Source organism: Ornithorhynchus anatinus, chromosome 4, assembly GCF_004115215.2.
Source record: "Ornithorhynchus anatinus isolate Pmale09 chromosome 4, mOrnAna1.pri.v4, whole genome shotgun sequence".
Classification (NCBI taxonomy): domain Eukaryota; kingdom Metazoa; phylum Chordata; class Mammalia; order Monotremata; family Ornithorhynchidae; genus Ornithorhynchus; species Ornithorhynchus anatinus.
Window position 1 is genome coordinate 77,841,469 of NC_041731.1, and position 13,149 is coordinate 77,854,617.

The 13,149-nt window shown below is 48.1% G+C and overlaps 1 protein-coding gene across 3 annotated transcripts in view; it reads right to left on the reverse strand.

Annotated features, from left to right (window-relative positions):
* Positions 1 to 454: 454 nt before the first annotated feature.
* The window catches only part of ENPP2 (ectonucleotide pyrophosphatase/phosphodiesterase 2), a 170,638-nt gene continuing 157,943 nt past the window's right edge, over positions 455 to 13,149 (reverse strand). For all 3 annotated transcript variants that reach the window (XM_029063036.2, XM_029063037.2, XM_029063035.2), the window contains 4 exons: positions 11,443 to 11,520; positions 10,649 to 10,781; positions 5,588 to 5,744; positions 455 to 1,139 (listed from right to left, as the gene is read on the reverse strand). In XM_029063036.2, the coding sequence (XP_028918869.1) occupies positions 969 to 1,139; positions 5,588 to 5,744; positions 10,649 to 10,781; positions 11,443 to 11,520 (539 nt within the window). In that variant the 3' untranslated portion in view covers positions 455 to 968. The remainder of the gene's footprint in view (positions 1,140 to 5,587; positions 5,745 to 10,648; positions 10,782 to 11,442; positions 11,521 to 13,149) is intronic.

Here is a 13,149-nt window from a genome sequence, read left to right on the forward strand (position 1 = left end):
ACTGAGGCACAGAGAAGTTAAATGACTTGCCCACAGTCACACAGCTGTCACTTACTAGGCGCCTGGGAAGCACACATGGAGCGGACACACTAGATATTTAAAACACTCTCAAGATAAATCCAGTAAGAGCAACGGAACATCGTAGCCGAGCACTTCTGAACTTGTTTACACCCTCCTTAGTACTCTTGTATCTGTAGGTTTGCTCAGTATATTTATCCAAGCCCCCTTGGATAAGTTGTCTTTTTAGGTTGTTTTTCTTTTTTTAACAACTCAACTTTTTTATGAGTCTGTTGCCAGTGCCCCCTCCTCCCGACTGCCTCTTAGGTTAGAAACCCCCCTGGGAGCCCCCTGATTCGGACAGAAGAGTTTTCCCCCCATGTGCTTTTGACCATAAGCAGAGCACCAGCTGCTGAGGATCCGAGTCTCCCGGGTGAAAAAAAAAAAAGCCAAGGAAAACATTAAAAAAACTGAATGTGTGATTTATTCGATTTAAGATTCTATTGGTCTATAAGGTTTAAATACTCCCGTTGTAGTTAAAACAGTAAATGAATGCAATTTTACAAGTTCAGTATTTCCGTACAGTTCAGAACTATAAATGTGGCCATCCGAGCACTGGAAAAAATAAGATTTCCTCAATGCAAAATATTAATTCTGCAGCCTCGGGGAGCAGCGTTGGCTGACCGCTCGAGCTGCAGGATGAGAAGCTCTACTCCACACGCACACCAAGCATACACACCTGCACACGCATGCACGCACACAAACACACACACACAAACTCACAGACACAATCACACCCCTACGGTAAGCGTTAGAGGAATAAGCAGCGGACAGTTGGTCTGCTATGTGAGATTTGGTACAGGATTAAGTCACTAGCATTTTTAACGTTCTGGTTTCAAATTAATAAATATAAAAACAATATAAAAATATACACCAGTGGAGGAGAGGCCGCCGGGAGGACGGGCCGAATGTTAGATCTCGCTTTCGAACGTGTGCAGGTACGTCTTGAGGGACAGTATCTCCGGGTAGCTCCGGCTGGTCTTTCGGAAGAAGTCCAGGCTCGTCAGCTGCTCGATGTCCCGCACGCGGGCCGTGTGCATCTTCAGGAGATCTTCAACCCACTTGGATTCCTCCTCGGAGCTCTGCGGTGGAAATTCAGAACCGCTCGGAATTCCATTTCCTCCCCACTCCCTTCCCCTACCTTTTCCCAAAGAAATGCTGCCGCGACGGCTGTTCGGCTCTTAATCAATCAGCGGTGCGTATTGATCGCTTACTCTGTGCAGAGCGCTGTACTAGGCGCCGGCAAGCGACCTTCATGTTCCGCCTACTCAGTGACTGCTTTCATCCGCAGTCCTGTGCTAAGGACTACTGTTGGTATTTGTTCAGCGCTTACTATGTGCAGAGCACTGTTCTAAGCGCTGGGGGAGATACAGGGTCATCAGGTCGTCCCACGTGAGGCTCACGGGCAATCCCCATTTTACAGATGAGGTCACTGAGGCACGGAGAAGCGAAGTGACTCGCCCACAGTCACACAGCTGACAAGTGGCAGAGCCGGGAGTCGAACCCGTGACCTCTGACTCCGAAGCCCAGGCTCTTTCCCCTGAGCCATGCTGCTCTACTAATCAATCCATCAGTGATATTTATTGAGCATTTACCATGTGTAGAGCACTGTACTTAGCTCTTGGGAGAGCACAATAAAAAAAGCACGTCTCCACCAGGAAATCTTTGCTGACCAACCTCTCATCTCTCCACACTGTTTCCCTCCCTTCTGTCTCACCCACACACTTCATTTTTGCACATAATAAGTGCTAACAAATGCCTTCATTATTATTATTATTATTATTCCATACCTCCTAAATTCTTCAGGTACTCACCCCAATCTCCACCCCCTACATCCCGCTCTGCCACTTGCCAGCTGTGTGACCGTGGGCAAGTCACTTAACTTCTCTGCGCCTAAGTTACCTCATCTGTAAAATGGGGATTACGACTGTGAGCCTCACATGGGACTTGTATCTCCCCCAGCGCTTAGACCAGTGCTCTGCACATAGTAAGCGCTTAACAAATACCAACACAAATACCAACATGCAGCACTTATGTACGTGTCTTTATCCTGGTCACTTTCCCCAGCTGTAATTTATCTTACTGTCTGTCTCCCCTGCTAGACTGTAAGCTCCTGGAGTTCGGGGAGCGTGTCTGCCAACATCATTCAGCAGACAATTGGCAGAGCCGGGATTAGAACTCAACTCTTCTGAGTCTCAGGCCTGTGCTCTTTCGGGGTCTGTGCATTTGGGCGGATCCTAAAACTGATTTCTCAACCAACCCAGTGAGCTCACAAGCAAAGTGGGAGAGAAAACAGGCATTTGATTTTACTTTATAGATAAGGAAACTGAGGCAAAGAGAAGCGACTTGCCCCAGGTCACACAGTAGCAGCGTGGCTCAGTGGAAAGAGCACGGGCTTGGGAGTCAGAGGTCATGGGTTCGAATCCCGACTCCGCCATACGTCAGCAGTGTGACTTTGGGAAAGTCACTTAACTTCATTGGGCCTCAGTTACCTCATCTGTAAAATGGGGATTAAGACTGTGAGCCCCACGTGGGACAACCCGATCACCTCGTAGCCCCCAGCGCTTAGAACGGTGCTTTGCACATAGTAAGCGCTTAACAAATACCATCATTATTATTATTATTATTACAGTAGAGCTGGGACTTAGAGCCCAAGTCTCCTGATTCCCAGGACTGCGTTCTTTCTACTAGGCCACCCTGTTTTCCCCGTGAAGCCGGAGAACTTGCAAAGTGTTTCAAAAAGTAGAAACCCACAGGGATTTGGAAAAGCAAATCCAGAGACCAGAAACCAGAGCTAAATTGGTCTTTGCATGAGAGTGACCACCCATGAAGCCGACTGCTGGCAGCACAGGCGAAAGGAATAATTATGGGGTGAATTTCTTCCGACAAAAGGGACCCTCCCCAGCTCTACCTCACCCCCAAGAGAACCGGAAAGTTCCTGGGGCAGATGAGTCTAAACACACTTCTCCCAGGAGGACTGCAGCCTGAATCCAGGCCGGAAATTCGGAAACGGAATTCCTACAAGATGCTGTTTATGGGGAGACGTACACCGGCCCCTCTGATGTGGATTTTCGCAACTCTCGCCACTGAAACTGTCCTCTGGGACAGTCAGGAAGCTTTCCTGACCTGAGCAAGCGGAGATCAGAGCTGCTCAGGGGCGATCTCATTTTGTCACGTTCCTCTAGGCTCTAAACTCATTATGGGCACGGAACCGGTCTGATAATTCTCTTACGTTGGACTCTCCCCAGAGTTTCGTGCAGTGTTCTGTGTGTAATAATCGTTCAATAAATACCACCGATTCACTGATTGACTGACCCTTTGCCCAACTTCTTCGACCCCACCTCCCCACGACTAGCAGTGGATGCAGCCTGCGGTGATGGGGATGACGGTCTTTTTTGTGCGTGGTATTTGTTAAGCTCTAACTCTGTGCCATGCACTGAACTAAAGCGCTGGGGTTGATATCAGCTAATCTGGTTGGACAGAGTCCGTATCCTACATGGGGCTCACAGGGTTAATCTCTATTTTACAGAGGGGGTAACTGAGGCACAGAAAAGTGAAATTTATTTTATTTGCTTATTTTACAGCAGGAGAGGTACTGCCAGGTCCTCAGCCGCTTATCACTTGTCTCTCCCCCACCCCAAGACTGTGTTGGTATTTGTTAAGCGCTTACTATGTGCCGAGCACTGTTCTAAGCCCTGGGGGAGATACAGGGTAATCAGGTTGTCCCACGTGGGGCTCACACACTTTTAATCCCCATTTTACAGATGAGGGAACTGAGGCACAGAGAAGTTAAGTGACTTGCCCAGAATCACACAGCTGACAAGTGGCAGAGCTGGGAGTCGAACCCAAGACCTCTGACTCCCAAGCCCAGGCTCTTTCCACTGAGCCACACTGCTTCTCCAGAGCTTGTTGAGGGCAGGGATTCTCTCACTTTATTGCTATATTAGACTGTAAGCCCGTCGATTAGACCGTAAACCCCTTCAAAGGGCAGGGACTGTCTCTATCTGTTATCGATTTGTACATTCCAAGCACTTAGTAATAATAATAATGTTGGTATTTGTTAAGTGCTTACTATGTGCCCAGCACTGTTCTAATCACTGGGGTAGACACAGGGGACTCAGGTTGTCCCACGTGGGGCTCACGGTCTTAATCCCCATTTTACAGATGAGGTAACCGAGGCACCGAGAAGTTAAGTGACTCGCCCAAAGTCACACGGCTGACAAATGGCCGAGCGGGGATTCGAACCCATGACCTCTGACTCCCAAGCCCGTGCTCTTTCCACTGAGCCGCGCTGCTTCTCAGCCACGCTGCAGTGCTCTGCACATAGTAAGCGCTCAATAGATACGAGTGAATTGAATTGTCACTGAGTGTGGTAGAGAAGAGAGGAACAGATTTTCTTGGAGGAAGGGCACAGGGCTGGGACGCTATGGTGTATCCGGCTGCTGGGTTGGTCAGCCTTCTCCATAAAGTGGGGAATGCAGAGCTGTCCAGCACCCCCTAAAATCCTCCCCCCACATCTTCGTTTCTTTCTGTAATGGTATTGGTTAAGCGCTTACTACGTAATAGGCACTGTACTGAGCGCTGGAGTAGCTACAAGCTAGTCAGCCTGGACACTGTCCCTGTCCCACACTGGAGTTCTCAGTCTTATTCCCCATTTTACAGATGAGGGAACTGAGGCCCGGAGAAGTGAAGTGACTCGCCCAAGGTCACACAGCAGACGAGAGGCAGAACCGTGATTAGAACCCAGGTCCTCTGACTCCCAGGCCTGCGTTCTCTCCACTAGGCCACGCCGCTTCTCGGAAGACCGTTCAAGGCCGAAGATTTCTTTCAAGATCAAAGGCTATTTCCCACCCGCACAATATTCCAGTGTGGCATCTTTCTCCCCTTTGCTCTGTTCCAAACACAGTGCATCCTCTCTTTAGGGATAATTTTATTTATTTTTACCGATGTCCGTTTCGCCGCCCCCCCAGAATGTAAGCTCATTTTGGGAAGGAAATATCACCGTTTGTTACTACGGTGCTCTGTACACAGTAAGTGCTCAATAAATACGATCGAATGAACGAATGAATGATTGTGACGTAAAGACCTTGCAAGCAAATCGAGAAGTCACACGGCCTAGCGGATAGAACGGGAGGCTGGGAGTCAGAAGGACCTGGGTTCTAATCCTGCCTCTGCCACGTGTCTGCTGTGTGACTTTGGGGAGGTCACTTCACTTCTTTGGGCCTCAGTCACCTCAACTGTAAAATGGGGATTAAGACTGCGAGCCCCAGGTGGAACAGGGACTGTGACCAACCTGCTCACTTTGTTATCTAACCCAGCGCTCAGCACAGTGGCTGACACATAGGAAGCGCTTAACAAACACCGTAAAAAAAAGAAAATCAAGACGGTCCTTGCAAGTACCGAGGCCAGGAGATATTTTCCACTCTCCCTTGCAGCCGGACCTACTCCCGCTGGGGTTCCCATGGCCCGTGCCTGGATTTGCCCCCCGACCCCATCCCAAGCCCTTCGCAAGGGTATTCCGGACGCTCACGTTGCAGCTCTCTTCATTGTCGGGCCGGTGGGGCAGGATGAAGGAGAGCACGGAGAGTGGCCCGTCGCACTTGTCCGCCGGCTGGGTGAAATCCAAGCAGCTCGTGATGATGCTGTAGTAATGCGTGGGGATTGGCACCTCGCTGCCTTCGACGAACCTGCAGCCGGAAAGCAGGGAATCAGGGTGGGTCGTGGTCATGCCGCATCCGTGCTTAGGTCAACGATAACACACCAGGAAAGACCCGTCTGGCTGTTCCACCTCCCGCGTCCTCGGCAGGATACAGTGAGTTAAAGAAAGAAGGGACGGGGATATTTAAGGCGGCGGGAGCTTCGAGGCTGTCCATCACCTCGCCCCTTCCTACCTCTCCTCCCTTCTCTCTTTCTCCTGCCCACCCCGCACGCTCCTCTCCTCCGCCGCCCACCTCCTCGCCGTCCCTCGGTCTCGCCCATCCCGCCGTCGACCCCCGGGCCGCGTCCTCCCGTGGTCCCGGAACGTCCTCCCTCCTCACCTCCGCCAAACTGACTCTCTTCCCCTCTTCAAATCCCTACTTAAAGCTCACCTCCTCCAAGAGGCCTTCCCACACTGAGCTCCCCTTTTCCCTCTGCTGCCTCTACGCCCCCCTTCACCTCTCCGCAGCTAAACCCTCTTCTCCCCCCTTTCCCTCTCCTCCTCCCCGTCCCGTCCCATCCCCTCAGCACTGTACTCGTCCGCTCGACTGTATAGATCTTCATCACCCTGTTTATTTTGTTTATTTTGTTGAATGAGATGTACATCACCCTGATTCTATTTATTTGCCATTGTTTTTATGAGATGTTCTTCCCCTTGACTCTATTTATTGCCACTGTTCATGTCTGCCCGTCTCCCCCAGTCAGACCGTAAGCCCGTCAAAGGGCAGGGACCGTCTCTATCTGTTGCCGACTTGTACATTCCGAGCGCTTAGTACAGTGCTCTGCACGTAGTAAGCGCTCAATAAATACTATTGAATGAATGAATGAATGAATGGGAGCGTTCAACGTTGTGGGAGCTCTTTGTGGGTAGTGAATGTGTCCGTTTATGGTAGTATTGCACTCTCCCAAGCTCTTAGTAAAGTGCTCTGCACACATAGGCCTTCCCAGACTGAGCTTCCCCTTTTCCCTCTGCTCCCTCTTCTGCCTCTCTACTCCCCCCCTTTCACCTCCCCTCAGCTAAGCCCCCTTTCCCCCCTTTCCCTCTGCTCCTCCCCCTCTCCCTTCCCCTCCCCTCAGCACCGTGCTCGTCCGCTCATCTGTATATATTTTTATTACCCTATTTATTTTGTTAATGGGATGGACATCCCCTCGATTCTATTTATTGCTATTGTTTTAATGAGATGTTCATCCCCTTGATTCTATTTATTGCTATTGTTTTTGTCTGTCTGTCTCTCCCCCGATTAGACTGTGAGCCCATCAGTGGGCTGGGACTGTCTCTATCTGTTACCGATTTGTACATTCCAAGCGCTTAGTAGAGTGCTCCGCGCATAATAAGCGCTCAATAAATACTATTCAATGAATGAATGAAATTAAGCACTCAATAAATACAATTGAATGATTGAATGAGAAAAAGCAAACTCAAACTCTTGTTCCTCTAGACTGAAAGCTCCTTGTGGGCAAGGAATTTTGTCTACCAGCTTTGTACTCTCCCAAGTGCTTAATACAGTGCAGACCACACTGTAAGCACTCAATAAATATCATTGATCGATTTACCTTTCACCACCATCAATTGCTAATGAGTTGTTTCTGATACCTAGCGACTCTATGGACATATTTTCTCCAGATGTCCTATCTTCTTCCGTATCAGTAGTAATTCCGGTATGTACATCCATAGATTTTTGTTGGTAAAAAATACAGAAGCTGTTTACCATTGCCTTCTTCCGTGCAGTTTAAAAATGAAGTCTCTTCTCTACTGTTGTCTTTGATCAAGACTTTAATCATTTGATCATCCGCCTCTGCCTCTTTCCCATGTCGCCGCTGCCCAGCACAAGTGAATCAACTTTGTCTGACCATTCGGCTTCGACCTTTCCACTGTGGGTAACCCTGATGAGAGAATTTCTCTCAGGGGAATAGCTGTAAGCTCCATCAGTGTATGCAAACTCTGCAGTCACAAGAAGGCTCAGGCAATGATTCACCTTTAGCAGAGACTTATCCTTCAATAAGACTTCAAGACCTCATTAAAAGCATATCTCCTCCCCTTCTCTAACTAAACTCTCATTTCCTCTTCTCCCACTCCCTTCTGCATCATGCTGGCACTTGGATTTGCACCTTTTACTCACCTCACCCTCAGCTCCCCAGCACTGGGGTACATATAATAATAATAATGTTGGTATTTGTTAAGCGCTTACTATGTGCCGATCACTGTTCTAAGCGCTGGGGTAGACACAGGGGATTCAGGTTGTCCCACGTGGGGCTCACAGTCTTAATCCCCATTTTACAGATGAGGTAACTGAGGCACAGAGAAGTGAAGTGACTCGCCCACAGTCACACAGCTGACAAGTGGCGGAGCTGGGATTCGAACTTATGACCTCTGACTCCAAAGCCCGTGCTCTTTCCACTGAGCCACGCTGCTTCTCTATCCATACATAGCCATAATTTATTTATTTTTATTTATGCTTGTCACCCCCAGAGGAGATGTGAGTTACAGAAAGAAAGGGAAAGGGGATATTCAAGGGGAAGGGAGGAGAAAAGAGCAAACATAATCTCCTGCTCCTTTGAACTGTAATTTCCTTGTGGGCATGGAATGTGCCTACCGATATTGTTATATCATATTCTCCCAAACGCTTAGTACAGTGCTTTATGTCCGGTAAGTGCTCAATATACACGATTGATTGATTGACATTCCAGAATTGTAAAATTGTCTACGTGCAACATCACAAGAAGCAGTGTGATCTAGTGGATAGAGCACGGGCCTGGGAATCGGAAGGACTTGAGTTCTAATCCTGGCTATGCCACTTGTCTTTTATGTGACCTCGGGCAAGTCACAACTTCTCTGTGTCTCAGTTATCCCATCTGAAAGTGGGGATTAAGACTGTAAGCCCCGTGTGGGACAGGCACTCTATCCAACCTGATAAGCCTGCAATTACCACAGCACTTAGGAAAATGCCCGGCACATAGTAAGTGCTTAGACTGTGAGTCTATTATTGGGCAGTGATTGTCTCTATCTGTTGCCCAATTGTACATTCCAGGCACTTAGTACAGTGCCCTGCACATAGTAAGCGCTCGATAAATACTATTGAATGAACGAATGAACAAATACCATAAAAAAATCAAGCAAATCCAGCCTGAATAGAGACACCTAAGTGGATTGCCCTCCCTCTGTTAGAGAGGGGCAAAACTGCTGCAAGATTTTATATCTTCATGGGACAAAAGGAAGCAGCTGTGAACTCACTTTGTGAGCCTCATGTGGGATAAGAACTGTGTCCCACCTGATTATGTTGCATCTACGCCAAAATAGGCATTTAACAAATACAGTTATTATTATTACCATGCACAGTGGAAGACAAGGATGTACACTTCCTAGAGACAATATATAATTGTTGGAGCTTAACGACTGGGCAAGAGGTGAGAGGTGTTCCTTTTCTGTCTTTTAGTTCTAAATTATTTATGTGTGTGTTAATCTCTTGAATAAATAGTATTGCTAAATCATTTTCTAGTGAAAACACTAAAAAACTCTCCAGAAATAAAGCAAATGTACTGGCTAGGAGAGGTGGAATGTCTAGGCCTTTTTGAGATTTTAGAAAAAGCACGTTGGATTTTTGTCTTCAAAACTCTTGTTCAGTTACCATTATGGGCAAAATGGAGTTTATTCTTATACAAAATCTGTACTTCTGTACAGTCTTCCCTCTTGGGGACTCGGAGGAATCCCCAACAGATCACGTGAGAGCATTCCCCTCCTTCTAACGACTAGCTTCTAGGTTTGAGGGACAGAGAAAGTTCACCATACATGTCGTCAGTCTTTCCAAGTGCCTTTTTAGACCAGCTCTTTGTAGGTCTTCCCTGCCTCAGCTCCTTCCCCACCACCCACATCCACTCTCTTATCCTTCTCAGTCATCTCTCAAGAGACAATCCTCTCAGCTGCTTTCAAAATCTACCCAACTCCTCTTCTCAGCTCCCAAAAACATTCAGACCCACTCTTCTTCCCTTCCTGTCTATCATCTTCAACTGCCATCTCTCTCTCTCTGATGGCTCCCTGATATCTAACACGCTCATATCTCTTCCTAGCACTGCAAAACTTTCTCTGGACCCCATGGCACCAATCCAACTTTAGCCCCACCAACCTCCTCCCATTCCTGCCCAAACTCCCCAGGAGTCTAGGACTGTTACCTCTATTTCCTCTACTCTAACTCACTTTGCCACCAACAATCAACCGGTTTCTGCCCCTTTCACTGCAGTGATCCCGCTTTGTTCAAGGTATCAAGGCCATCCGTGGCTGGGGAAGCAGCGTGGCTGGGGAAGCAGCTTGGCTGGGGAAGCAGCGTGGCTCAGTGGAAAGAGCATGGGCTTTGGAGTCAGGGCTCATGAGTTCGAATCCCAGCTCTGCCACTTGTCGGCTGTGTGACTGTGGGCAAGTCACTTAACTTCTCTGTGCCTCAGTTCCCTCATCTGTAAAATGGGGATTAAGACTGTGAGCCCCACATGGGACAACCTGATTCCCCTATGTCTACCCCAGCGCTTAGAACAGTGCTTGGCACATAGTAAGCGCTTAACAAATACCAACATTATTATTTTCTCCTCGTTGCTAAATCTCACTGGCTTGATCCGAAAACTCCTCAGTCTCTCGCTGGCCTTCATTCATCATTTTTAGATAGTGAGCCCACCCAGGGGTAGGGATTGTGTCTCCCATTTCTGTATTCTTTCCCAGTGTTTAGTACAGTGCCCTGCACACAGTAAGCACTTAAATACCATTACAATTACTGCTCCTGCTGTTGCTATTACTATTACTAATGTCATTTGTTCTGCAAGTACCATATATTAGAGTGAGGGGCTTTAAGGACGGTCTCACCCCAGTTGATACCCAAGAAATGCCGTAAAAGGAAAGATTGGGCCTTACTGCTTAATCTTGTCGTACGTGTCGTGCAGACCGTCGTAGTCATAGTCGAAAATCGGTCCACTTATCACGTTGACCCCATTCCGCTCCGTGGCATATCTCTTCACCAGGACCCTTTGGAAATAATTCCAGACTCCTGTTCAAAGATACAATCCATCTTTCACGATCCATTTTCAAATGGGGATTTTTTTTTCTAGGGAAGGAGATTTCTCTTGGAGACCAAATCTACCCCGAGGCCAGTCTACCCCTTTGGGGAAGGGGTTGAGCAGGTGGGGGTGACATTTCTACAGCCGCAAACCTATCCCCCTCCTGCTTTCCGAACTGTCCCGTCTAGAGAATCCCAGTGGCATGTGCAGGTGCCAACCCCATCTCCGTCCGAGGCTCTAACCTCAGATCTGTCCCCAGCTTTACCCCAGGGCAGGGCACTCTTTCCCGTGCCCAACAGGCTTCTGCCAGCGACAAAGCAGGCAGGGAAAAGCATCGATTAAACTAAAGAGTGGTGGGTAGTGTTTCCTTTCCATAATAGGCCTCACAGTCTGGGGGTTGTAGCTGGATCTATCCCAGTTGAAGATGGATAAACCCCCAGCTGATATTTCCAGGTGCTGGGTCTCTACCCAAAACACTTCACTCCAGGGGTGAATATCGGTGGGTACAAACCCCGAAACCTCACCCGAGGTCTAAAATTCAGTCTGCGGCCCGCTCCTCTGGGGGAGAGCAAACATTCAGTTCGGACCAAGCTAAAGGACCCCGTATTACTCAGTCCTCTTTCTTCTCTGAACCGAGTGTGCAGTGCTTACTTTTGAAGGCAGGATACATCGGGATCATGTTGGTTATGAGAAAGGCGTCGTATTTAGCTTCGGCAGAGGAGCTGAGGTCTAAAAATGAGGGAAGAACGTGGGTTAGTGACCAACCCAAAACCTGATTGGGTTACCTGCAGAGGTGCAAATAGGATGTAAGCGCGTGGCTCAGTGGAAAGAGCCCGGGCTTCGGAGTCAGAGGTCACGGGTTCGACTCCCGGCTCTGCCACTTGTCAGCTGTGTGACTGTGGGCGAGTCACTTCACTTCTCTGGGCCTCAGTTACCTCATCTGTAAAATGGGGATTAACTGTGAGCCTCACGTGGGACCACCTGATTATTCTATATCTACCCCAGCGCTTAGAACAGTGCTCGACACATAGTAAGCGCTTAACAAATCCCAAATCCCAACATTATTATGCCACAGGGGTGCACAATCTAATTCTGGCAGCATCTACCACACTTCCCCATGAGAGACACATTCTTTTTCTCCTCTTCTTCTGTCTCTCCCCCTATCTCTCTCTTTGTCTCCCTCTCTCCCGCTCTCATCTCTCCCTCTGTCTGCCTCTCATCTCCCTCTCCCTCTCTCTGCCTCTCTCATTGTCACTTGTTCTGTGTCTTTCACACCTTTCTCTGCTTCTAACACTGACTCTTGCTCTGTCTTTCTCAGTGCCTCTGTCTCACTCTCTCGCTCTCTCTGACTTTCTCCTCTTTTTCTCTTTACCTCTCTCTATGTGTCTTTGTCGTATTTCTCTCTCTCTGCCTCTCTCTTAGTCTCTGTCATCTTCTCAGGCTTTCTCTCTCTGTGTATCCCTTCTGTTTCTCTCTCTCCATCTCTCCATCTCTGTCTCTCCCCCACCCCCCTCTGTCTCTCTCTTTATCTCTCTCTCTCTCACGTCTCCCACCTTCATCTTCTCATATCTCTCCCATTCCATTTCCCCTCCTTTCCTTGTCTTCTTTTACTCTCTGCCAACTGAGAACATGCCAATAGCATTCACAGGTGTGTTAGCCCCTAGCTGACAGTAAGCCATGAGGAAGCCGGACCCAACCCCTCTCTGGTGATCAGAGGGTAAAAAAAATACCAAAGACTCTCTGAAAAACCAATAGATACCGTGTTAAGGGAGATGAGCAAAGTTAATTTCTTTTACAACAATTACCGCTCTTCTCCACATTTTGATCGGGAGTAATGCCGTAAGAATTTTCAAGTAGATCTCGGTTTCTTGAGAACTTGAATCATTAAGTCATAAAATCATGGCTTCGGAAGGGATACCAAACAATTGTTCTTATATCTACCCCAACAAGCAGCAAGGTGCGATGGAGAGAGCAAGGGCCTGGGAGTCAGAAAGTCATGGTTCTAACCCTGGCTCTGCCACTTGTCTGCTGTGTGGCCTTGGGCAAGTCACTTCACTTCTCTGGACCTCAGTTACCTCATCTGTATAATGGGGATTGAGAGTGTAAGTCCCATGTGGGAACCGATTTGCTTGTATCCACCCCAGCGCTAAGTACAGTGCCAGACACATAGTAAGCACTTAACATATACCATAATAATAATTAGTTTTATTAACAGTATTTGGCACATGGTAAGAGCTTAACAAATACCATAAAAAACTGCTGTAAAACGCTGCATCCCCCTCTAGACTGTGAGCTAGCTCGTTATGGGCAGAGGACGTGCCTGCTAATTCTGTCATATTGCATCAATCAATCAACCAA